Below are 27,453 nucleotides of genomic sequence, written 5' to 3'. Positions count from 1 at the left end.
ATTCTACATAGAATGATGTTTCATTACCATTATAACTGCTTATTTCTGTATCCTTTTGCAGACTGATGGAAGTCCTGTAGCTTTATTCAACTTGTTTCTACAAATTGTCAAGGATCAGTTACATGTGGTTCTAGCATTCAGCCCAATCGGAGATGGTTTTAGAACACGAATTCGTAAATTTCCAGCTTTGGTGAATTGCTGCACAATCAATTGGTTTCAGGTAAGCATTTATGTCGTAAACTAGCTGTATAATGTCCATAATACAAACTAGGTGAAGTAATTCTATCAAACAAAAGTTTGTACGTATTATCATTTTTGGTATTATTGTGTGAATTTGGAATTATTGTTGACTTATATGTTGTGTGATTGGTTGATATTTACCAGACATGGCCACCAGACGCTCTACTGGCTGTAGCTAAGAGGTTCCTGGGAGACATAGAGTTGCCAGAGACAGAACGTCAGGCTTGTATAGACATGTGTCAGGAGTTCCACACGTCCACTCAACAGCTGAGTGTAGAGTATCTGTTGAGGACTCAACGTCACACCTACGTCACCCCGACATCGTACCTGGAGCTCATCAACACCTTCAAAGATATACTGTCCATGAAACGAGAGTAAGTCTTCCAGTTATACTTACTGTAGATTAGGAGTTTTTGGGCCAGGCTTTTCTGCAGGTCAAAAATGTTGTTGTTTGATCTCCTCCTTATTGCGGTGAAATTAAGAACATCTTCCGTGGTTTTGGCATCATCACCATCTCCCACATTAGCAAAAAACCATGAACATCACTCGGGATCGTGGGAACTTAGCCATTTTTGATCAGACTTCCTCAAGGTCGCTTTCAGTGATCACAAAAAAAGTTTAACTTGACTCGATCCAGCTCCTACTGGGACTGAAAATCATTTCCAGCTGAACCGATTCCTAGTGCCAACTGTTGGCCCGACCCGACCTGAAAATTTTGGGGACCTGCAGATCTCCACTGTAGGTTACAACTTACTCCTAAATATGTTGCTTTATGTAAAACACTGAAAAGCAATGTTATTAATTAGGGTAATGAGTTTAATCTGAAACCTTGGCACAATTTCTTGGAATTTAATAATTTTGAATTTCGAATGGCTGTTTAAGAATGACAATACATAAGCTTTAAGATTAGTTTAAACTTTTTCTGGACACTCAATTGAAGTAAAAAGTAGGAGCATCTACAATCATTCTATTCAGATTTACATAATTTGAGTTTGACCACTAATCGGGTTGTAACATAGGGAGTTGGTGGTTGGCAAGAAGAGGTATGAAGTGGGTCTGGAGAGTCTACAGAAAGCGGCTAAGGAGGTCGGTGTGATGAAGACTGAGCTCGTTGCTCTACAGCCTCAACTGCAGCAAGCTACTGAGAACGTCAAGGCTGTCATGCAGAAAGTGGAGACGGAGAGTGAAGACGTGGCTAAGGTTAGTGTCTACCCCAGTGGCATTGAGAAACAGCAGTCCTAACTCCTTAAATGTTTTTGTTATGCTGGAATCACACATACTCCTCTCGCACTAAACTCTGAGACTAACTACTAGGCTGGGAGGTCACAGTTTACTTCCTGCTAACCTCCGTGGGTATTTTTATTTTTACTCATGTAGGTACCTCAGCAACACAACGCCTTTACTTGTTGTGGCTATCTTGTCCATCTGCTTCCACAATCCCTATTCTTTGTGTCATCCTGTCTTGTTCCTAATGTGGTTTTATTGTTTAATGAACTGTGATTTATATTTTACCTACCTAACCTAGCCCTAAAAGTCGATAAATAATGAATAATGGCTAAAATGTACCTTTTTTGACAATCCTGAAACAGTAGAGTAGGTAACGGTAAGATCATTGAACGCGATTCCGGGACTATAAAAATGAATTTGAAATATTAATAACCCCATAAAATATATTTTAATCGCAACTTACCGTACCAATCAGATGAGCTGTAACCTCCACCTTGTCCCCCAGATTCCAGATTTCCCTCATTAGTTTTTGTCGTTCTTCTGATCTGCTTTGTATTGAGTTTGTCGTTAAATAGCTTAGAGGTTCAAGAATGCCTGTCGTTTTGGGAATGAGCAACCCTTTCTTTAGGCACTCCTTTGACAGTGGCTCTGATCTGAAAATCATTGTGAGTTTGGAGTAGAGTCTAAAACAAAACAAAAAACAGACAAGTAGTACTGTCAGTCAGTGTCAAAATGCTTTCCCTGGAGAATTGTTTTGTCTGCACACTTGAGGCAGAATTTAAAAATGTGAAAAAAAGATCTATTTTTACTTCTATATTCACATTTAATGTTACTTATTATAATAATTTATCATTTTTATCACTTGATGCTGGTTGGCAAACTTACACTTGAGGCATTTAAGAGAAAATGCAAAACAATTAATTGGTGTCCACAGGTGGAAGCAGTGGTGAGAGAAGACGAGGCGGTGGCCAATGAGCAAGCAGCCGCGGCGCAAGTGATCCGCTCTGAGTGTGACGCTCGACTAGCCGAGGCAATGCCTATATTGGAGGCTGCATTGGCAGCCCTCGACACTCTGACACCGGCAGACATCACTGTGGTCAAGTCCATGAAGAGTCCTCCCAAGGGAGTCAGGCTGGTCATGGAGGCTGTGTGTATATTGAAGGTAAATAAGTGGCAGTGTTGGTTAGAACATGTCTTCAAAGGTGAACCCTTTCACCTTAAACATAAAACGACATAGGGATCAGTGTCCTATCCCTAGCTTTATGAATGAGCTGCAGCAATAGGCAAATAAATAGGCTCATGTAAATAAATATTGAAAGGTGACACAGTTATTGGTAATGGTGATGAAATTGAGCTCATTTCTCTTTTGATGGCTCATACAGACCAAGACCTTTCATTAGACACCTCTACCAAGTTCCTACGCCAGGGTGTCCACCGACCGGGAAAATCCGGGAAAACCGGGAATTATGCGTGAATTTTGTATTTAACCGGAAGTTTTTTGCCGGGACCGCGGGAGACGACGATGGCGTTCCCGAGACCGTGAGAGACAATGATGACGTTCCCGAAAACCGCGGGAAACGACGATGACGTTCCCGAGACCGCGGAAGACGACGATGACGTTTCCGTGACCGTGAGAGACGACGATGGCTATCCGTGATCGTGGAAGACGATGTTGACGTTTCCATGACCGCGGGAGATGACAACGACGTTTCCGTAACCACGGGAGACGATGACGACGTTTTCGTGACCGCGGGATACGACGATGACGTTTTCGTGACCGCGGGATACGACGATGACGTTTTTGTGACCGCGGGAGACAACAATGACATTTCCATGCCCGTGGGAGACGAAGATGACGTTTCCGTGACCGCGTGAAACGATGATGATGTCCAACTGCCACGGGATATGTTAGTGATTTTGCCGCGATCGCGCATGCGGACAATGATTTTCCCGTGACCGCGGGAGACGACGATGACGTTTCTGTGACCGCGGGAGACGATGACGACGTTTCCGTGACCGCGAAAGACGACGATGGCATTTCCGTGACCACGGGAGACAACGATGATATCTCCGTGACCGCGGGAGACGACGATGATTTCCAATATTGCTTGAAATGATGACTGCGGGAAATTATTTTAATTAAGCTACGATCGAGGAAGATTATGATAACTTTTTAATTTCTGCATAATTTATTCTCTAGGCCACTTAGAAAACAACCCATTACTCCAAAATTATACAATATGAAAGTACATAAAGCCAGGGGCTGGTGTAGTAATCCTTAAGAAAATTTAGTAAAATAGAAATTATCAGTATTAAGGATCTATTTTTCAGGTACATTTTCAGGTTTTTTATTAGTAGCCTACAGAGATTCGATAAATTTTGGTATCGGCATATCACTATTTTTAGGAAGTTATTAATAAATTGCAGGTTTAAGGATTAGTTTTTAATTTTTGGATTATTCAATCAGTAATATATAAAAATTGAAAACTTGTGTCAGGCAATATTACAGCAACCATATTTTTAGCGAATTTCCCTATAGGGAAGTAGCTATTACCGTAGGTGGCACGGTAAGACCTAGACCCGGGACCGATTTTCTTTTTCATTTTGATGTCCCCAGAGGCCAAAAACACTATTCGTTCAAATTTTTATATATGTATATATATATATATATATAGACATATATATATATATATATATATACACGAGGAGAACGTTAAGTACTCATGATATATCTTATACACGATGCGAACGTTAGGTCCTCATGAGTCCGAGTATTTTACGTTTGCTGGGTATATATTTTAACGAATATAAGATTGATCGTCAGCACATTAAGTCCTCACATTGCTACCAACGTAAATGAAATAAATTGCCCAGCTTTTCGAAAACCAAATATTACAACAACTATCAGTTACCAATTACTGATTTAGTTTCTTAGCAATAATCTTGAATATAAACGCTGACTGTTATTTATATTTTAGTATTTTTAGTTTTTTTACGTTATTTGTTTGGTTGCCAACAAAATATTTGAGAGAAGAATGTTTTATATAAATAACCCGGCCTGGGACTATCAATACATTTCTTGTATGAATAAAATATACAGTAGTTTCATTTGTACATGGCACATTATTACTGTTTTTTAATCGCAGTTGTCACGCTGAACGTTGTTTGTCATTTCAGTTTTCTTATCTTTATAAGACCGAGCATAGGCTTTAATATAGATAACTTTACTAATTAATTTACTGTTAATTGTTATTTTGTTAACGATTATGATGATATACAAGACTTAGACACCTGCAACGTATACGATAATTTTTTAAACTCAATGTAAAACATAAAAATATCTACAGTTAAATTGTCTACCAATCGGTAGTAATACTAAAGAGTATTCCTGTTTAAGTTCTTAGTAGTATTGAGTGAGGCCTGGCTGATAACGGTTTTTCAGTTAGTACATATAGGCTACGTACAGAATACTAGTATACTGTAGGCTACATGAATCAGAAAACCCGTTGAACAGAATCAAAAAGTTGTGTACAGGGACAGTGCACCAGGGTGGACGGCTACGACCACGACAGTGTGCTCTCGTGGTCACGTGCCGTGAGCTGTGCCGTGGAGGCGTGGCAGCTGGTTGTCAGTGTTGTCTTGTCACTAGTCTCGTCACCCGTGCGTGCTGCTCGGTGTGTACCGCGGCCCAAGCTCAAATATATATATGGTTAACGGTCCTTGAAACTACAATAATTATCATGAAGGTGATCGTATAATAGGATTTTAGTATGGGACATCAAAATATTATTTTAAATATAGGCCTTATAACTCAATTCTTACTCGCTTCTATCTCAAACAGATTTCTAGTGAAGTTAAAACTGTAAAAATTTACCTTTTCTTCATGCTTATAACTTAAAACAAGGCAGATTTTATTTAACCACGATAACCAATCCTTCTATTTCATTAAAAACGCAGAACATTTCTAATTTACTTAATCGAAGGAAGAAGGAAAACTTAGTTTAACTTTACTAGTCCCATATGTTTGATTAGCTTACGCGATTAACGATCTTTTGATTTAATTGATAGAAACGATCTAATAGGTTAATAAGATGGTATATGTAACGAAGAACAAACTCTTATATGGTACTAGGTGAAACCTGTCGAAATCGACGGTTACTGTCAAGGTTTACGCTAATTCATCTACGGAAAGTTAGGTCTAGTGGAATATACTTGAAGTGAAGTCGGCTTTTATTCTTGGACTGTTAGGGACCTCCTCGTTTATATATTTGTGCGCCTTCATTGGCAACAAATAATGCAAATAACAGAGCAATGCGGCATTTCCAAAAGGCATAAAATACTTTAAATTGGCCGTTACGTAAATATTGACGTTTACATGCATTGTTAAACAACGTGTCTTAGAAAGGATGATGTGATCTAGTTTAAAAGGAATATGACCTTTCTATAATGACGGTACTGCCTAAATAGTATTTACTCTTTGTACTGTACCTATTTTTACAGAGTAAATGTCGTGCTGTTTTCAATCATGTTAACAACCCAGTGGGCCACGGTCCATAATATAGGCCGCTGCAAATAATTTGTCGAGACAGGTACCATTTTAGGCAAGGTTTCTGTGTTTGGATGTTATTAGACACGATAAGAGCACAATGAACTTCTTCTGCAGATGAATAATCTGTTGGTTAAGAGAAATATAAGCCAAATTATAAGGGTCACAATCCAAGTGAATTAAACTCTCTGGCCTGAATTTTTTTGTAGTATCGAGTTTGATATGTCTTGAATAGTATGATAAAATACAGGCAAAAGTGGTCAAAAAGGCAGTCACCAACCCATGCAACAGATATAAGATAGTTCAATAAGAAATTATAGTAAGAGTTCTGTGATCAAAGGAATTTCCACTAATTTCATAATGAAACGTTGTATTGAAAAACATGACATGATACAGAAAAAAAACAATTTTAAAATCAGAAAATAACATTGCAAGTACTTCTTTTTGACAATAAAGTAACTCCCAGTAAATGTGTGTTGTTTTAAAACACAATTTAAAAATTAACAGCTGTTTCATTAAAAAGTATTATCCACATGGACAAAATGTCAACCAATCCGTCGAGGGATCTTTAAAGGCTTCTGGGGCGGAGCCTAAAGGGATTTACTTAAATTTACTTCGTTTTTCTTTTGATGACTCATCTACATACCAAGACCTTTCTTTGGACACCTCTACCAAGTTTCGACGCCCAGTCGTTTCCTCTTAGTGGAGACAACGTTTCCAATTAAATATTTTGATTTCCCCAGGTTAATCTAATCTGAGAAAACCCAAATTTAATTGAAGATCCTGCCCAAACTAATTAAGATTTCAAAAAACGAAAAACACTTTGCAAAACTACAGATCGGGGCAATTTTTTTGACACTTATCATCAAAACCGGTCCAAAAATAAGGGAGGAGTTCTGTTTACAAAAATCGGCTTAGCATATTAGATACAAACTATTTTTAGTCTTGCGAACTTGTAGCTTAAAAAGGGAGTAGAAAATTATGTTACAATGGTAGAATATTGCTTAGTCCAAGGCAGTACTCTTAGACCTCTATTATTTTATATTTATATATAGATACAAACTATTTTTAGTCTTGTGAACTAGTAGCTTAAAAAAGGAGTAGAAAATTATGTTAGACTGGTAGAATATTGCTTAGCCCAAGGCAGTAGCCTACTCTTAGACCTCTATTATTTTATATTTATATAAACAACATATCGTAAGTTAAATTAAAAAGCAAAGTGATATTGTTCGCTGATTTTGTGACCACCATCAGTACGTGGGACCAATTGTTCGATTCCTCGTTGACATGTCAACAAATCAAAATACTGGTTTGATTATAAACACCGGTTTTTCTCAGAAATCACTTTGGACCAGGAGCAAGGTATTTGAAGTTGCACTCGTTGAGGCCATGCACTCGCAACTGGCTGCGTAAGTGAAGCAAGTAAAGTATTTAGAGGTTGTGATTGATATTAAATTAACTTGGGCTCTACATGTTCAATACGTCAAAAACAAAGTACGTAAGCTCATTTACGCATTCACGTAGCTTCGGGAGGTGCTATCGAAGCAATATCAGTTACGGACCGTGTACATTGCCTACATGCAGTCGGTATTATGAAGCAGGCCTATAGTAACTTGGCTTGGGGTGGCTATTGTTGTTGTTATTGCTATCATCATTATTATCATTAGGCCTAGCTCCCTCGTAGATGTTGTCTAGAAGAGGACAGTGTTCCTGAATGTGTGAACACTGGTGTATAATAGACTGTTTAACAACTCATTCTCAAACACAGATTAATAGTCTACTTAGGAATTAGTTTTCCTGTTGACTCACCTTTGTATTCATGTAATTTTTGTATTCTGGAATAACAAGGGTTGAATTTGATTTGACATTGTTTACTGTGATAAAGTTTTGGGTTATATACTTTTCAAAGCTTAAGAAATCCGAAAGCAGTGTTATTACAATTTTCTATTCGTCTGTTTTATGTATGTCATTGGGTCTTTGACGCCAATAAGCTAATTTACGCAGTCAATTCCAACAAAACTAAAGTACTAATTATGATTAAGATCGCTTTAATGTATTCAGACGATTGGTGAGAATGTATTTAGCTTTTTAAACATTGATAACTACTTTAGAAATAATATAACAGACGTTTAAGACCCCAGTTTTATGTAATTGTCGTCACATTATCTCATAATGTTTACTACATACGTCATTTATTAAATACAAATAATCTGTTTGGAGAATAAATCATCAATCAAATAACGAAAAGTTAAACTTGTTTGGATATTTATACTCGTACTAGCTGTAACCCGCGGGCTTTGCCCCGTTTAACTTCTTAATTTTCAAGATTATCTCGTTCGCATGGCTCAATCACGTCCTGGTTGAAGTTTGTTCGCTACGCTCACTCACCTTTAGGTTGGAGCTCGTTCGCTACGCTCACTCACCTTTAGGTTGGAGCTCGTTCGTTGCGCTCACTTGCCTTCAGGTTAGCTCGTTCGCTACGCTAACTCACCTCCAGGTTGAAGTTCGTTCGCTACGCTCACTCACCTTTTGGTTGCAAATTAGCTGTTGTCATAAATGTAAAAGAAACTAGGTGGCGTTCGCAGATGCATCCACAAAATTGAGCGGAGTCATCAAGAGTTCGTATTATATTGTTTTTGTCATAATGCAGTAAAAACAGTCGTCATTGGTGTATGCGTTGCGGGTCTAAAGTAGCATTTTTACTCTTTAGGGAATACAATTCGTTTTTAGCCTCTATGGAGTAAAACTCAACTGTTGTCAACTTAGTTGTAAATTTATATTGTAAACGATTGAATAAGTATCAAAATACGTAACGATTCGTGTTTCATAATCATTTTAACCTACAGTATACAGTCTCTTCCCATAGCATTTTAGCATTGCAGATACATTAATCCATTCCCACACTCAACACTGCCCACCTTTACTACTTCCTTCACCCTCCCCTACGTCGTGGAGCTGTTTCCCTCTCTTCCCATAGCATTTTAGGATTGCAGATACATTAATTTAATTGCCAAAGACAGTTCCCACACTCTGCATTGCAAGCTTTACTACTTCCTATACCATTTCCTACGTCATGACCTGTTTCCTTCCCTTCTCATAGCATTTAAGTATTAGATACATTTATCTAACTGCCCAAAAGGTTCCCTCACTCTGCACTGGCAGCCTTTACTACTTCCTTCACAACTTCCTACGTCGTGGGGCCTGTTTCCTTCCCTTCTCATAGCATTTTAGGATTGAAGATACATTAATCTAACTGCCACAGACGTTTCTCACAATATGTTCATACATTACTACTTCCTAAGCCACTTCCTACATCGTGGACCTGTTTTCATAACTTTCCATAGCATTTTAGTATTTTAGATACGCTAATCTAATTGCCACAAACAATGCCCACACTCCGCACTGCTAGCCTTTACTACTTCATTCACCATTGTATATGTCGTGGACATGCTTCCATCCCTTCTCATAGCATTTCAGCATTGCAGATACATTAATCTAACTGCTACAAACGGTTTCCAGTTTCAAAACTCCACACTGCTACTTCCTTCACCTCTTCTTACGTCGCAGACCTGTTTCCCTCTCTTCCCATAGAATTTTAAAATTGTAGATACCAAGATACCTTAATCTAATCGTCATAAACAGTTCCCACACTCCGAAAAACTCGCCTTTACTGCTTCCTTCATCACTTCCTACGTCGCGGGCCTGATTCCTTCCCTTCCAATAGTATTTTAGGATTGCAGATACCTTAATCTAATTGTCATATACAGTTCCCACACTCCGGGCAGCTCGCTTTGACTACTTCCTTCACTACTTCCTACGTCGCGGACCCGTTTTCCTCCCTTCCCATAGAATTTTAGGAATGTAGATACCTTAATCTAATCGTCATTAATAGTTCCCACACTCCGGACAGCTCACCTTGACTATTTCCTTCACTACTTCCTACGTCGCGGACCTGTTTTCCTCCCTTCCCATAGCATTTTATAATTGCAAATACCTTAATCTAATGGTCATAAACAGATCCCATACCCCGAAAAGCTCGCCTTTACTACTTCCTTCACCACTTTCTACGTCGCGGGCCTGTTTCCTTCCCTTCCAATAGTATTTTAGGATTGCAGATACCTTAATCTAATTGTCATACACAGTTCCCACACTCCGGACAGCTCGCCTTGACTACTTCCTTCACTACTTCCTACGACGCGGACCCGTTTTCCTCCCTTCCCATAGCATTTTAGGAATGCAGATACCTAAATCTAATCGTCATAAACAGTTCCCACACTCTGGACAGCTCGCCTTGACTACTTCCTTCATTACTTCCTACGTCGCGGACCCATTTTCCTCCCCCCTATAGAATTTTAGGAATGTAGATACCTTAATCTAATTGTCATAAACAGTCCCCACTCTCCGGAGAGCTCACCTTGACTACTTCCTTCACCACTTCCTACGTCGCGGACCCGTTTTCCTCCCTTCCCATAGAATTTTAGGAATGCGTTCTAATCGTCATACACAGTTTCCACACTCCGGACAGCTCACCTTGACTACTTCCTTCACCACTGCCTACGTCGTGGACCCGTTTTCCTCCGTTCCCATAGAATTTTAGGGAAGCAGATGCCTTAATCTAATCGTCATTAATAGTTCCCACACTCCGGACAGCTCGCCTTGACTACTTCCTTCACCACTTTGTACATCGCGGACCTGTTTTCCTTCCGTCCCATAGCATTTTAGGATTGTAGATACCTTAGTCTAATGGTCATAAACAGATCCCATACCCCGAACAGCTCGCCTTTACTATTTCCTTCACCACTTCCTACGTCGCGGGCCTGTTTCCTTCCCTTCCAATAGTATTTTAGGATTGCAGATACCTCAATCTAATTGTCATATACAGTTCCCACACTCCGGACAGCTCGCTTTGACTACTTCCTTCACTACTTCCTACGTCGCGGACCCGTTTTCCTCCCTTCCCATAGAATTTTAGGAATGCAGATACCTAAATCTAATCGTCATAAACAGTTCCCACACTCTGGACAGCTCGCCTTGACTACTTCCTTCACCAATTCCTACGTCGCGGACCCATTTTCCTCCCTTCCTATAGAATTTTAGGAATGCAGATACCTTAATCTAATCGTTTGTTTATGTGTTAAATACTGCTTCCATAAGGATTACATTGAAACGTTGAGACCCAGTGGGGCGGATTCCTGAGAGACTTTTTTAACGCCATATAGATGTTGGCACTCACCGATATGATCTTTATCACCATGCAAAATTTGAAAACGATTGATTCAGCCGTCTAGGAGGAGTTTGCGTATTACGAAATGCATAAAAGTCGACGTATAAGAGCTTCGCTCGCTTCGCTCGCTCCGCTCAATAATAGTGCTGCACCCTGTTGGTAATCCTTGTAACTTTAATGCTATTGAACATCATAGAACAGAACCAACTTGTTTAATTGAAACAGCTGTTAAGATTCAATAATTCCATTTCTCATAAGGTTAACATGGGAAACTCCAGAGCCACTGGGGCGGAGCCCGAAAGGATTTTTGAAATAAGAATATGCCTATATGTTAATCGGGAATGTGAGCTATCATCATGCCAAATTTCAGCCCAATCCGACCAGTATTTTTCGAGTTTACTTTTCCCATACACACATACACACATACAGCAACCACCTCTTTTTTATAATACTATAGATAGATAGATAGATTATTTCTTCAAACTTTCGCTAACATGCTCATTATACACGTGGTTTACAAACACGAATACTAGAAAAGACCCGGTATGGATCATAAACATAAACAAATGACGTTTTTGTGCCCAAAAGTAAACAAAACAATATGTTAATAAATGCTAATAGTATAGGGGTTTTGTTTAATTTCGAGCCAAAAAAGTAATTTATTTATGTTTATGATCCATACCGGTAGTTTTCTAGTGTTCGTGTTTACAAATAGTACACAAATTTCGGATCACGTTATGTAGATCGAAATAAGAGTAAGACTCATAATCTTCTGACCTAAATGACGAATTGAATAGAATTGCGATATATATAGACCGCAATAGTTTGTAACTGAAATGAAATACCATCTGTCATATCTCTGAATCTGTCTTAAAATACATGATTTAACAATTGATATGTCAATTTTCAAATAATGGTAGAGAGATGTTTATTGTTTATTTTTACATTTATTCTATTTGTTCGTTACAAAATTATTATACTAGGCACTTAACTTTTTAGTTGTTCAATAAAAACAGTTTACAGTTATCACTGGTTATCTTATCCAGTGTGTGTATTTAGCAGTACAAATAAATAATACCAGGCCACCCGTTTGAGTCCCAACACCATCATAGCCACAAAACCGGCGAATTTGAGTGTTTTAATTGTAGCATACTGTACTTGAGTTTTTATAACCGGGAAATAAACCGTTAATCAGTTTTGTATAGGACTGGGAAACATTATTCAATCATCGTCACCAATAAACTACAATCGTGGCTTGCATTCATAAACTGTGTTTCGATGGCAGTTGTGTCAAGTGATCAATCACTTAATAAGTATAAAGTCGGTTGATCTTTTAGATGTCGTAGTGAACGTAACAGAGGTTATCTGATGCTGGTAAAATCGCTTTTCATTACTCTACACACGAAAGTACACTTTCTAAACGTAAAATGAGATAAGAAAATAGGTAATTCCCGCTACTGCACGGAAAAGTTACATAACGTTAACTTTCCGTGCGTATGTACTGCACGGAAAGTAACCGCTATGGGATTTTGCGGTGCAGTCAGATCAGCTGATTGTATTGTTGTTGAAAACACATTCCTCGCTTATATATTGACATTGTCAGTTAGGTTATGTTTGTTGAGATAGATTCTTTGAACTATGTGTACTAATATGGATAATATTCCTGAAACTTTGATGAACAGAGCGGTAAGTGTAACAAACGAATTATTGCCTGATGTGTCGCGTTTAAGATACGAAAATGAATACGATAAGCTTTGTACTTGGTGTCAAAAAGAAAACATTAAACCTAGCCAGGTTAATGATGACATACTTCTAGTCTATATGTCAGAACTGTCGAAAACTATGAAACCTAGCACCTTGTGGAGCAAGTATTCAATGGTTAAAAATGTCTTAAAAGTAAAAGAAAATCCTGGAAATTTAAAATTTCCAAAAACAGTTGCATTTTTAAAGAAAAAGTCTGTTGGTTTCAAACCTAAAAAAGCGAATGTTTTTACATCTGATCAAATTTCTCAGTTCATGATCAACGCTCCCGACAAAGAATGGTTGTTAAGTAAAGTAATTTTGACGTTTGGCATTTTTGGAGCCCTTAGGCGAGATGATCTATTACGCCTTAGCATAAATGACGTAAAAGATTATGGCAGTTTCATTAAGGTTACATTGAGAGATGGTAAAACACATGCTAGCAGAAGTTTCATCATTACAGACGATGAATGTACGTATCAACCCTGCCAGCTAGTACGTAAATATTTGTCTTTACGCCCATCAAAAATGACGAGCCCTAGACTTTTTGTTGGCTTCAGGCAAGGCAAGTGCGTAGCACAACATGTCGGGAGTCATACGATTTCGGATGTTCCCAAAAAGGTCGCCCAGTACCTTAAGCTAGAACAGCCTGAATCCTACACAGGTCATGCTATTCGACGCACATCCGCGTCAATGCTGGTGGAAGGGGGAGCGGATTTACTCACACTCAAGAGGCACGGAGGCTGGAAAAGTGCAACCGTTGCTGAAGGTTACATTGAGGAGTCCATAAATAGAAAAATTGATGTGTCTAAAAAACTTTTTTCAAAACCAAGTACTTCAATCTCAAATCAAAACAATTCCTCTTTGAATTTACTTCCAATCAGAGACATTACTAATTCAATTTCAAATTACAACAATTCCTCTTTGGATTCACTGCCACTCAATAACATTTCTAACAATGATGAAGAGGTGAATCTGGTTTCAAAACAATATTTTACAATCGACGATGTAATTTCATCAGAAGAAGATACTGTGCAAAATCGCAATTTCATTCAAGAAAATAATAAAGTTGATGGAACACACTCGGAAGTCAATGTTGCAGAAATGAGAAAAAACCTAAAGCTACCACAAAAAATGTTAAACATAAGTGAAAATCAAAACTGCGACTTTAACATACATTTTCATTTTCATTAATAAAGATTTATCAGCGTGTTGATCCTATGTAATCATCAAAGGTCTCTTTCTTTATTTGTTTATTCATCAGCTTGTTCTGTAGTTAATTTAATAAAGATACTTTTTTTTACCCAAAATAGTCTGTTTTTCCTCAAACTATTGGCCATGCAATTATTAATAAGTGCACGGAAAAAACTCATAACGTTAAGTTTCCGTGCTTATGTCGAGGTACATACACACGGAAAGTTAGCGTTATGAGTTTTTTCCGTGCACTTATTAATAATTCAGAGTTGAGTTTTTTTTCATTAGTTCGGTTTTTTCTCTTAATACTAAGTTAAATAAACGAAAATTTTCATGTTTTTATAAGTTTTCGGTATCGTAATGAAAAATAATGTTCAATACTCGCCTCGAAAGTGTCATTGCGGGGCACGATGGCGTTTCCAGCGCTCGGCTTCGCCTCGCGCGAAAATGCCATCTCTCCCCGCAATGAGTCACTTTCCAGTCTAGTAATGAAAACTACTATTTCCAACGTGTCGATCACATTGTTACGATTCACCCCGATTGCGCTGCTATCGCTGGACGGTACCTAATGTTAGGACTATGGCCCATATTCTATTGGTACGTACACATACATAATAACTATCCGCAACCACCTGTTGACGTCGTTTCTCGGTACGGGTACTTTTCCCAAAAACCGGCGGTAGTGAATATCGCTTTTAGGTACCAACAGACCCACAACCGATCAACAGACTGTATCGATGGTGTTTCACTTACATTCATTATAAATTTTATTGTTTTCTTACAGTAAAGGATTTGCATTTACTGAAAATGTGGAATATAAAATTATACGTGATGGAACAAAGTTAGTGGTACAAAATTGTATATCTTAAACGTATAAACATTCGTGACAAATGGACATCAATTTAGGTTTTCATGCTTGTATGGGAAAACAAATAAAATAAGATTTTCCAAATCCTTGTATTTGCTAAAAAAAATGGCCCTAAGTGCGCTAAATGTAGTTTTTATTTAAAATATTTGACATTTTCAGAATCTTAATTAGATTTTGAATAATAATAGTATAATAGAGGTTAAACATCTGTATAAGACCTCATCTGCAATAGAGGTTTGGTTTGTATAAAAAAATCATTAAGATTCACGTAGGCATCGACAAGTATTACTAAAATACTCTTCAATTAATAAATTTTAAAACGATTTCTAAAAACCTACTGTTCATGGGATTTTTTTGTTTTTAAAACCAAGAGATTCTCTTAAAAAAAACACGGAATGGCTACAGTTGCATTTTCTTTAAAAATAACTTGTAACTTATTTGATTAAATGATATGGCAAATAAAGGCTGCTATAAAAATAGTTTTGAATATAGATTTTTTGTATTGTTTTGAATCCTTGAGAAATTTCTTATAAGAATATTAAGGAATCATTAGGATTTACAACCATATGTTTTGAGATAAATATTAAATTCGTGTTTTTTATTGTTGAAAAATTAAATAATGTTTACGGTGTTAGCTCAAGTGTGATTCATTCAAACTAAGAGTGAGGTTAGCTCTAAACTTAATACACAACTTGGATGGTTCGAAATGGTGTGGCTGTAGACAATCTCTGTAGATTGTCGTTAAACGCAAGTACATACAAGATTGTCGTTTGTACTGTAGATTGTCGTTCAAGTACATACAAAATTAGCATTTGAAATTGTTTATGGTGTTGTCAAATTTTATGATAATCGTATTTAGGTCTACTTATCGTGCAGTGAAAATGCCGTCTGTAATGACAATTTATGCTTTGCTTAATCCGAAGATGACTCGAAATTGTGTTGAAATGATGGCATAGGCCTTATTTAATGAAACGAAGTCCAAAAGACGATTTAGATTGGTAAAAATTTACAATTTTATTTACTTCAAATATTTATCATTGTTATTGTTAATAATATTATTTCTTGTTTTCACAAAAATATTTATCGTGGTTATTGTTTATTTATCATTTACTGTTTTCTACGTTGGTCCATGTGCCATCTATTGTATGGGTACATATCTCCATTATTAATTCAACTATGTAACTCTATTTATTTCTCGTTACTCTTAGTTCTTTCATTGTACAAATATTTGCATGCACTGTATTCTTATTATTGTTACTTTTGATATTCCTCTGATTATTATTATCTATATGGGCTATTTAGTCATAATGAGCAATTCACAACTTTTAATCAAACTGTAAATTTGGTGTAAATCCGTTGGGTTATGGGCTATGAGCCAAGATTGGCGGTATGGTCCAGCGATTGCAGCAAAAAAAGGCGAGTTGAAACCGAAAGTGATACTGTACATTGGAAAAGCGAGTTTAGCTACATCTGTAAGTTAAACCTCTATTAAGATCACAGCGAAACCGGAAAGATCTTCCAAGATCGCAGCAACATCCGCGATCACCCACTGCAGTTGTAATTTTTTACTTTACACTTTGCACAACTGTCCTTGAAGCGCCGTCAATGCTTGGAAACCTTGTTTATAAGCTATTGGCGACGATGATTAAAAAAATGTAAGTTTTTCAACCCTATACAACACCGATTCTCGGTCTTTTTACCAGTTATCAAAACTCAAGAACAATTGATGCACTTGCGATTTATTAAATCCAATAAGTAAGGTAAAGCACAACGTTTTTAATCTCACTTAATTGCTTTGGATTTGCTTACAAAACGTGATCAGAAACGGTTGCGGTATTTGTAAACAATATTTAATGTAGTGACAGCTAGAAGTGGGATTTAATCTAAAAAGGTGTTTGTTATTTTATCAAATGTATGAATTAGTAAACATTAGGAGAAAACTTTACAACAATCTCACGAAATTGGGGTTTTGATGGCTCGTTTTTTTATTTCCAAAGTAGCGAGGTTTGTGCTAGTTTTCTAGGTATAGGCCGTGTAAATTGACATTTTTGCGTCACAGACAGAATGCCAGAAAAAACAGACATACAGACAGACAGACAGACAGAAATTGAGATAAGACTCGTTTTGGCTTTCTTAGGCTATGAAACGTAAAAATAACCAAAACATGCACGATTCTACGCGATGTACAGACTAAACTGTAATTTTATTTATATAGATTATATATCTAATCTTAAGCGGAAGTAGTTGATGTAGTTGATGTGCGCTTACTGTAACTTTGTAATGACCTTGAGACTTATCCCGGCGCGCTGTCATACAGACACTCTCATTTTAACGCACTTAACAAGGGTCCGGGTGTTGTAGGATGCCAAGAAGTTACTCCTGTGATATAAACTAACTATAAAGTCTTTATGTACTTTTGGAGGGTGTTACTTGTATTAAATTCCATGCAAGTGTGCAAAATTGGGGCAAAGTGGCAAAGAGATTGCATCACTGCAACGGTAATACATATTTGTATTTGTGGTTTTGGTTGTTGAATAAACTATAGATTAAAGGAGTACTTTAATTTATGATTAAACTGGGGGGGTCGAGCTGGTCTAGTGGTTAGAGCGTGGGAGCGGCTCTTGAGGGTCCCGGGTTCAAATTCCGCCAAATTACCAATGGATTTTATCTAAGTAGTAAAGCCGTAACCCCTAGGGTCTAGCCTAAAGTAATGTGAAAAACAATTCAAGGTTCGTGCCTACCGTCCTAGGACCAAAAAATCTATGATTAAACTACCGTGGCTATTAACTTAATTTCAAGTTATATCTCATATTTAATCAATTAAACGGATTTTAAAATCTAACCATGTGGATAATAGACTTCAATTAGACTTACTAAGTCTCAGAATTCGCAAAACATATTTTACTTAAAAACGAGTGTTTGACCAATCCAACATACGTTAATCGAGTAGTAGCTAAAAACCTAATATAATTCGGAGTAACTAGTTGACTCGCATAAAGACAAATTCTTGAAAAAATCCTAGTTCATATTTTAGCAAAATATACCACAATTGTTCAAGTTATCGAATTCACATACTGCATATTTCAAGTCATTTCTATTAAGTAGAGGGTGGGCCTATTTTTATTTCAAGATTCAGACTCAAACTCATAGCGGATTTTCGTGCGTTTTGTGTTGAAAGAAATGTAATGTTGAAAGAAAAAGAATGTCGAAGCGATAATTTTAGTTTTTTTTTATTTGTACAAACTCCTGTCAGCTTTAGGGTTCCAGAATTGTATAAATTAAGTTTATATTTTTTTTAAGTCTAGCAGCCGACACAATCATATTAAGTTCGTTTCAATGTACATAATTTGTTTGAACTAACTGTAGCTCTAACTGTTGTAACTAATTTGTAGTTAAACTGTCACTTAAATATTAACGTTACATGCTGTTTACAAAATTATTGATCGTCGGCATTACATGGTTTTACGATGTTGTTAAATGTATATTTCTTACCTAAAGTATTTGCGTTTTAAGAAAATGTTTAATCTTGAACTGTATAGCCTAAGTATTTCCGTATAATCAAGTTTTGTAACAATGGGGTTATGTTCATATCAGAAGTAGTATGTTATGTACAGTATGTCGAAAGGTGATTAATATTTGAGATCATGTTAAACATAAACTTGGGTGCAAATGTTTTAATTTTTCTCTCTAACATTTCAGAGTTTTCTAGGGTGATCTTCAATATTCTTGGGTGTTTTATGACATTAAAAATACAATATGAAAATGCGTGATAGTTTTGGTCTATAATTTGTACCCGGGCAAAGCCAGATTTTGCTCCTAGTGTTACTTTAAAATTATACAGAAAGTAAATAAAAGAAACGTCTTATAACACTTCTATACGTAAGTATACGTGGAAGGGTAACTATATGATTTAAGTGTTATAAGACGTGTCTTTTATTTACTTTCCGTAAATTTAATAACACGTACAATGCTGATCAAGAAGTTATTTAAAACTATATAAAACACGTAAAATAAATTAATTTTATCGGTAATATTATGTCATTTAGTGACCTAGGTGTACAATACAGTTGTGTGCTGGCAATATTGTGCGAAGCAAACATACCCAATACTTTTCCAAAGCTAATGCTACATATATTTTACATGAACGTGGATGGGATTTCTACTTGCAGTATCCAAAGTCAATGCTAGACCTGATTCACGTTAATGAGATGTCAACTCGTGGGCTTTAGAGCCAAAGCCTTCTAAACAGATGTAACACTTACGTCTGTTTTACCGTAAGTGTTACACTTACCTTGTAAATGGGATATTTACATGCAGTTTCAAAAATCATTGCTACATCTAGTTCACGTAAATGAGAAGTCTCCTTGTACCGTATTCAAAATCAATAGATCATATGGTTCAAATAAAAGGGTCTCCTTGCAGTATCCAAGGACCTTGCAATGGTATTTTGGTTTACATAAATGAAAGGTCGACTTGCCTTGTCCAAAGTCAATGGTACGCGTACATCTGGTTTACATACTGTAAATGAGATGGCTATGTACAGTATCCAAAGTCAATGGTAAATTTGGTTCACATACGTGGAATCTTTATTCTCAGTATGTAATGTCAATGGAGCATAAGCCTAATTGGTTAGTTATTTTGTATTTTGTTCTGTAATTTTGTAATGTGCTAGTTTAGATTATTATTAGGCATCTAAGCCTTTACATTTTTGTCTGTATAAGCTTAACCAATGCTTGGATTTTAAATATAATATAAAATCGTTAGTACAGTACAGTGTTATAATATACACAGAGTGATCAACTCAAAGAGGCCACAATTTTTTGTGACAGTTGAAAATATAAATTTAGTTTTTCGAAATTCAGCCACCATTTTCCAATATGGCGGCCAAATTTGAAATTTCTTATGGGGCATCCTATATTTTATAATGTTTTCGGATAGAAAGTGCTATTTTAAAGTTTTTTTATTCCTGGCATTTTTCTATAAACCCACTCGTTCAGGAGCTACAGCCGATTATAAAATGACTTCCGGTGCACATTTTACTTCATGTAGCCCCTAAACGAGTAAGTTTAGAGCGAAAATACCAAGAGTAAAATAAGTCTTAAAATTGCATCTACATCCTAAAATGACAGTTTTCCACTTTTCAAGTTTGCTGCCATTTTTGAAATAATTGCAATATTTTTTACGCATTTTATTGCCTTTTTGGAATGTAGATGCAATTTTAAGACCCATTTACTCTTCGCATTTTTGCTCTAAACGTAGTGGTTTAGGAGCTACATGATGTAAAACGTACACCGGAAGTCATTTTTCATAAGCTGTAATTCCTAAATAAGTGGGTTTATGGGAAAAATTTCAAATTAAAAAAAGTTTTTAAATTACATTTTCTATCCGAAAACAGGATAAAATATAGGGCGTTCCATAAGAAATTTTTAATTTGGCCGCCGAATTTGGCGGCTGAATTTCGAAAAACTAAATTGATATTTTTAACTGTCACAAAAAATTTAGGAATGTCCCCCATTTAAAGTTTTCTGTAATTTTTACCGTTTACGATATCCCAATGGTGGCCTCCTTGAGTTGATCATCCTGTATACATCCTTTGCATTAAAACATTGTAAATTTTGCCATGTTAAAATTTTAATGCTGTTATCATAAGCCAATTTCTGTTGTAAAATTTGATTAATAACTTCTTGGTCAATCAGCATTGTACGTCTGATTAAATTGTCGGAAAGTAAATAAACGATACGTCTAATAACTGATCTTATGCCTTTGTTTTTGTGTCAAATACGGCTTCCAAAAGGATTACAATTTTGAGAGATTGTGGGGCGGATTCCTTTGATAATTTGTTAACGCCATATAGATGTTACCACTCACTGATATGGTCTTTATCACCATGCAAAATTTGGAAATGATTACTTCAGCCGTCTAGGAGGAGTTTGCGTATTACGTGTTTTGGAACAATGACACTATCCGTCAACATTGGATCAAACTTAATCCATATTGTTTACAAATAAATATATTGTATTCGTTTGAAATAGTTCTTAAGGTTAAACACAGACTGCAGGACTTATTACTTCCAGAGCAAAGCCAAAATTTATATTTGAATTGTAATGAAACAAGATCTGGGTTTGATTGGCTTTAATCTGAGCGATAATGATGACCAAATGGTTGACTGAGTTAATAATAAATTCGTATGGTCTGAGCCCAGCCAAATAACAAATTAAATTGAACCTTGGACACACCCGTGTAGATTTTCCATACCCTACGAAATTGTATTTTTGTAAATTATAATTTAGTTACGGTTACAGTGCGGTATGATGAATGAAAGTTTAGAAGTGCTCATTCGCAGTGCAGTTACCCGTAACATTACCTATTTATAATGTAATTTGTAAGGTGTATCGACATTTCTATATTGCGTTTTTTCAGTTTTTTGATTAACTTTCGTGTTTTATCTATACTTATTTAATACCCAAGCAGGTATTTTGTGACAATTGCTCCTCCGAAACTACTGAACCGATTGACATGTTTTTGGTGTCACTGGAAAGAGCGTGACGTGGAGTTGTGCAGGAAACTTTTTTTTTGTGGAAATAATTAGAGAGTGAAGCCCTAGGGCCCTTAAGGGTTTCGTATTTAAAGTTTCGTATTTGTCCATAATATTAACATGGGAGACAAACATTTTTATGAATCTCCAGCTGTTGTCAGAAATTAAAAGTGAGAAGAAGAACATAATATGTTAATTGTAAACAGTCAATAAGTTTGCTAATTTAACAGTTTGCTACAGACATTTACTGACTTAGTTGAAATAAAATATTTAATATTTGAATTTGGATTGGCGTATGAATATTACAATGGAAAAAAGCGAGAGAGCCTGGATATTTTATATACTAAAAAGATAACTGAATCAACAATGTGCTGCATTTCTTAGTAATCATTGAAAGAGCCGATTTGCAAACCATGGAAACATAGGAAAGTCATAGAACACCACCAAGGAGAAGAAATGAAAGAATGTTTTTTTATAGAATCTATAATCGTTATTATGGACAACCTAATGCGGCTATGAGTAAGGCTATTTGTAGAAAAAACAAACAAACAAGATCAGCTTTTGAAAAATGATAAGATATTACAAGAAATTTTGATTATATCGATCTATTATGTACATCTTGAGTATTTCCATAATCTTTGAGTCAAATATTTTTAAGTCATTAGAAATTATGACTGTTATTCGTTTTAAAATTACGCCTGTAATACTTAGCAATTGTTCGAATTCGAGCAACATGTAGGCCTACACTAGTTTAAATTAAATGCCACCTACTCCTCTTGTATCACCCTCCCAATGGAACATTAGAAAAATACAGAGTGGCAGTAATCAAATGCCTGGTAGGTCAAAAGTGTATGGCATTATTGACATCATTGTGGCCACTTATGATGATGGTGTTCAGAATTAGGACTAAACTGAATTTTTGAATAGTTTAGCCGTTTCACTACACATATTAATTTTAAAGGGTGATGCCAGGGTGATACTCATGCGAAACTTGAGCACCAAAGGATGCGGTTAGAAACAGTACACAAATTGTGAAGTGCAGTAGTAATAAGAACATCATCAGCTGGTGCGCGGATGCTTATTCTCCGTGTAACTTTGCATCCGTTTTTGAGGCACTTCTCCATTTTTCATTACAACAGAAAAAGTTCCCCATAATTCCTGCTTTAGTGATGTCAATGGTCAATCAATAAGGTGCAGGGACAGTCATTAAGCAAAGATGGAGTTTTAATCCCATTACCAGTGTTTGATCACGCTGCAAAAAGATTTATTTTTAATTTTTAAAAAGTCTTTAAGTAACTTTGAGTGACTCTTTGATTGAGTTCTATTCATGTTTCAATTCTTTTTTCATTTATTACAAATTGCAGTTTTGCTCGATATCGAGCAACGAGTTATTTATTAGTGTACATTTCAAAACATTTATCTATTTAAATGTTAACAAAACATTCCTCCATAAGGATAACATGGTAACTTTAAAGGTCACTGTGGCAGATTCCTAAAGGTATTTCAAAAATGTGTTGTTTGATTGCAAATCTACGTGCCATGACCTACGAAACCTTGAACATGGTGATTGGTTACATGACAGCTTCAAAACAATTATCACAATATATATGTTTCTTATTAAATGTATAGTGTGACGTCCAGGCCCATATTCCCCATATTCTGCGGCTGGACAGTGGACAACGCCCGAGTACACCACGAGTTGCACTGTAGCGGTCGATGGTCGGTGTCAAGGGTCAACGGCGGAGACAAGAAGAGTGTACTACTTGTTACGGCTGCTAGTAGCAGGGATAGTATGGTTTCATATTGTATTGTTTTAATAGTTAGGGACCTTAGGACGGTGTGACGCCGGGTTTTGTAGTTTTGAGAATATAAATTTGTTTGGAGATCAACGGTTTCGTTCTTTGAGTTCTGAGCTACCAACCCCTTCATAAGGAGACATGACAATAGATATGCTTTATAGTAACTGTAGGAAAAGTAACGCGAATGTAAATTGCCTTTGTTGCATAGTGCGCTACGTCGCACACTAGTTACACAAATAACTATTGCACGTTGGTTAAGAAGATTCACACAGTTTGTCATTACATAACAACTGTCGTGGCGTCAAAGTATTTAGAAGGTTTGTGAATGGGATACGTAAGCTTCGGATGTTTTAGCGTTACTTTTGTAATGTATTTTGTGTATGTTTCGTACCCCTTGGCAAAATTTGTACTCAAAGCTATATTTTATACAGTTAAATTTTTACTTATCAAGGAAGTGTAAAATTGTGAACAATCGTCACAAATAACTAAATCATTAATAACTCAATAAATAAATAAATCAAATAACTTAATCATCAGTAAACCCCTTCTCAACCAAGTACCTTTTCGAGTACTTTATTGTTTATTTAGGAACATTATTTCCCATCTAGGTGCGCACTTTTCTCCAAAATATGAGTGAAGTATGAGTTTAGAATGTTGTGAGATGATCTGTGTAGTTTTGTGCCAGTCTAAGATCAGCTATCTCATAAGTCAGGATCGTGTATTTAAAGACTAATGACCAGGTCAGTTGAGCTCACTTTCGAACCATAAAAAGCTACCAACCCTTAGCATATATGCATACGTAAATGGCAAAGAAAAAATTATTTGTTGCTAATGGATAGCAGAGTGTCATGTCACAAGTTCAAAGGAAAATTAGTAAATTGATCTGTTATAGTACCCTATCATTCCGTGTTAGATCATCTACAGTCAACACGTCATAAGTAGATTGCTATCTCCTGCGATAATGGCAACATCGTTGTTGTCTCAAACGACCACAGCAACGTCGTGGTCCTCACCCACGATAACGGCAACATCGTTATTATCTCTTATGATCACGGATATATCATGGTAATTTACCTCAAACACAAAATGTGTGACATGACGACCTCAAAATATAACAAACGAAACTTTGTGGCTGATTATTGTCATTATTGTATAATTATTAAAAACGTAAAATTTCTCGTCACTATAAAAAGACACACTATAGGCCATCCGGTTTTCGTTTGAAATGAATTAGTTTTATATTTTATTTTAAATTTCATTTTTACGCGATTTGGCCGGTGACATTCCTTAAATGAAAACAAAATTCAATAGGTGTACATACTTGGCAATCTTTCAAAACAAAACTCTAGTTTAGTTTCGAATTCTTTACTTTTATTCGTCAGTTGCTATTTATGTTTTAAAAGAAGCGGTTACCCATTTATTTGCTAGGCATATATTTTATTTTTAGTGGAAATGCAAATAAGTCAGCTGGGCATCTAAACAAATAAAGTCACATTTTCGTCATAATACAGCAAAAACAGCCGTTTTAATGCATGTATTGTGGGTTTAAAGTAGCATTTTTACTTTCTAGGGAGAAATCAGCTGTTGTAAATTGTAGTAAATTTCGATTGGCAATCGTATTGATTGAAATTATTTATCGATTGCTTTAGCCTGTTGTTGACGATTGCTCGACATATCGATGTCATAGGAACACAATCGTAATAGACGAAATAATTGAATTACTTACTAAACAGCTGCTTATTTGCATAAGCAGAATTGGAAACAAGCTGGAAGTCGGTTTGAAAGGTTATCTTTAAATACAAATTATTTAGTTTTCTAGCTTTGTTTTTGTTAATTGATACAATATGAAGAAAATTTAGTTAATCACACAGGCAAAAAGTAACTGTTTAACCCTTGCTCATTTTCCAACCTCAGCTTCTCAATGATTGTAAAACGTGACCTTTGGTCAAAAAGAGTCACTTTAGGCCCTAGTGACAAAATATACTATTTTGTCCGTTTATTGCGTAGAGTCATGAAGTTTTTTGTTATATTTAAGATTCACATCTTAAGATATCCAAAACTACTCTTATTTCAATTTCTGTCAGTTTGTTTGTTTGTCTGTCTATTATTGTGTCTGTAACGCCAAAATGCCAATTTAAGCGGCCTACTCCGAGAAAACTAGAGTACCCATCAAGATTTAAATAGTTTTCCCTTATTCAATGGGTTGGTGAAACTGTCTATTAAAACATGGTTACTTTGGAAATAAAATAAGGAACCTTCAACAACCCAATTTTGAGAGATTTTTGTCTCTGAATGTTTACTACGAATGTATGTCATTAAATGGCGTATGTCTGTGTAATTAAATGACGTTGTTGGTCTGATTACTTCTTGCGCGGACTGTACTAGCGCCTCGGCGGTGGAGTCACTTTTGGCACTAATGATACTCGGACCGTTAAAAACTCGGACAAATGCTATTTCAAAATTATTTTAAACTCTTTTAAACCCTCTGACAAATGAAAGCTCGGACAGTGGATTTAACCAAATACTATTATTCCAATTTAAACCATCCTTGGACAAATGAAAACTTGGGCAGTTTATTTATTTAAGTATTATTAGTTATTTATTAAACCTCGTACAAATGAACCTCGGACAACTGATTTTCCTAATATTTAGTAATGTTTAGCAAACTCGGACAACTGAAAACTCAGACCTCAACCAATAAATTAAACAGTTTCATTTTTATATCAGTGCGTTGCAAAATAATGTCAGCGTTGACTCTGAAATAGGTGCAAAGGTTACAAACTCCAGGCGCTGCCGGTGCGGGACAGCTTTATTGTTTTCAAATGCTTATATCTCGAAAACGGCTTGAGATACGGCAAAACGGTTAAAATTCTAGCAGACTACGTGGGTATCAACTTTTTATTACAAACAATAATACAGCATAAAACATTTTAACATTATTTTATATGGGTAGCCAACCACTTGTTAATTAGTTTGAAGGTTATACATTGAATAAGCATTTCTGGCTGGACGTGAAAGTAAATAATTGTTAAAACAACGCTTTTCTGGCTTGCAACTACTGTAATTCATTTAAAATACATTTAAAATTTACTAATGGTTCACGTATTAAGGATAACAGCTAATTATTTGGTTAAGTTTGCATTAAGATGCATGCACTAAATGCATTATTCAAAACATGTAAACTAGGACTTGAGAAAGCTACAACCAAACGGGTATTTTTCACTTTGTGTACGTATCACACTAGAGGGATTATTCCCACGATCTGCTACACATGTTAGAAATGAGGACTTGGGTGGCGTGAGGACCTAAAGCAAGCGAGACTAGGGAAGTGTGGTGGGGGGAGTACCTAACGTCGGCATGAAGGAACGTTAAGTACTCACCGCAGGTCCTCACTATCGAGCACTTATCGTCGTCCTCATGCTAGAATGAGGACTTAACGTCGGCTCAATCAAACTATATATATATATAGACATATATATATATATACGTCCGTGAACGCGATAACTTGAGTAATTTTTGTCCGATTTTGATGAAATTTGGTTTAAAGGTGTAAAGCGGGATAAACTTGAATGAGTTCGCGAACCAGCACAATTGGACCATGGGAACGGGGCTTTACGGGGGGTTTTATGGGGTAAAAATTGGTTTTTCTCACTTTTGACCCTCAAAACACAAAATTTCCCAATTTCTCTTTAAACCTTTTTAAAGAGCTTAAAAAAACAAATAATTTGGTATATAAAAGTATTTTTGTTCGATTATTAGTAACGGAGAAAATTAAAAAAATTGTAAATTTAAAATTCCCATGTTATTCTTATGGAGAATATTGTCAAATGTTGTAGTTTGCTTGTTTATGAATATATTTTGATCAAACTTGGCAAATTTATTTATTTTGTACTAAGCTATAAATATTTTACTCAAAAACACACTTTATTAGTTTCCTTGTAGCAGCAAACCTAGGTACTCGTTAAACCTAATGTTATTAAAATATATTTAACTGAAAATCAATTCAGACAAATGGAAATTCGCTTAGTCGGCAGGTTTGCTGCGGCGGGGGTATTTTCCTTCTTAACTGAGAATAGCGAG

The 27,453-nt window shown here is 36.1% G+C and overlaps 1 protein-coding gene across 1 annotated transcript in view; it reads left to right on the top strand.

Moving 5' to 3' along the window:
• The window catches only part of LOC128999752 (dynein axonemal heavy chain 7-like), a 92,732-nt gene that overhangs the window by 38,242 nt on the left and 27,037 nt on the right, over nt 1-27,453 (top strand). Inside the window, exons 39-42 of the mRNA XM_054426414.1 lie at nt 62-220; nt 385-614; nt 1,260-1,440; nt 2,402-2,629. Coding sequence (XP_054282389.1) covers nt 62-220; nt 385-614; nt 1,260-1,440; nt 2,402-2,629 — 798 coding nt within the window. The remainder of the gene's footprint in view (nt 1-61; nt 221-384; nt 615-1,259; nt 1,441-2,401; nt 2,630-27,453) is intronic.

The sequence above is a fragment of the Macrosteles quadrilineatus genome, unplaced genomic scaffold, assembly GCF_028750875.1.
Source record: "Macrosteles quadrilineatus isolate MER2022 unplaced genomic scaffold, UCM_ALF_1.0 Scaffold_8__2_contigs__length_117827958, whole genome shotgun sequence".
NCBI lineage: Eukaryota > Metazoa > Arthropoda > Insecta > Hemiptera > Cicadellidae > Macrosteles > Macrosteles quadrilineatus.
This window is presented reverse-complemented; position numbering and strand designations above follow the sequence as displayed.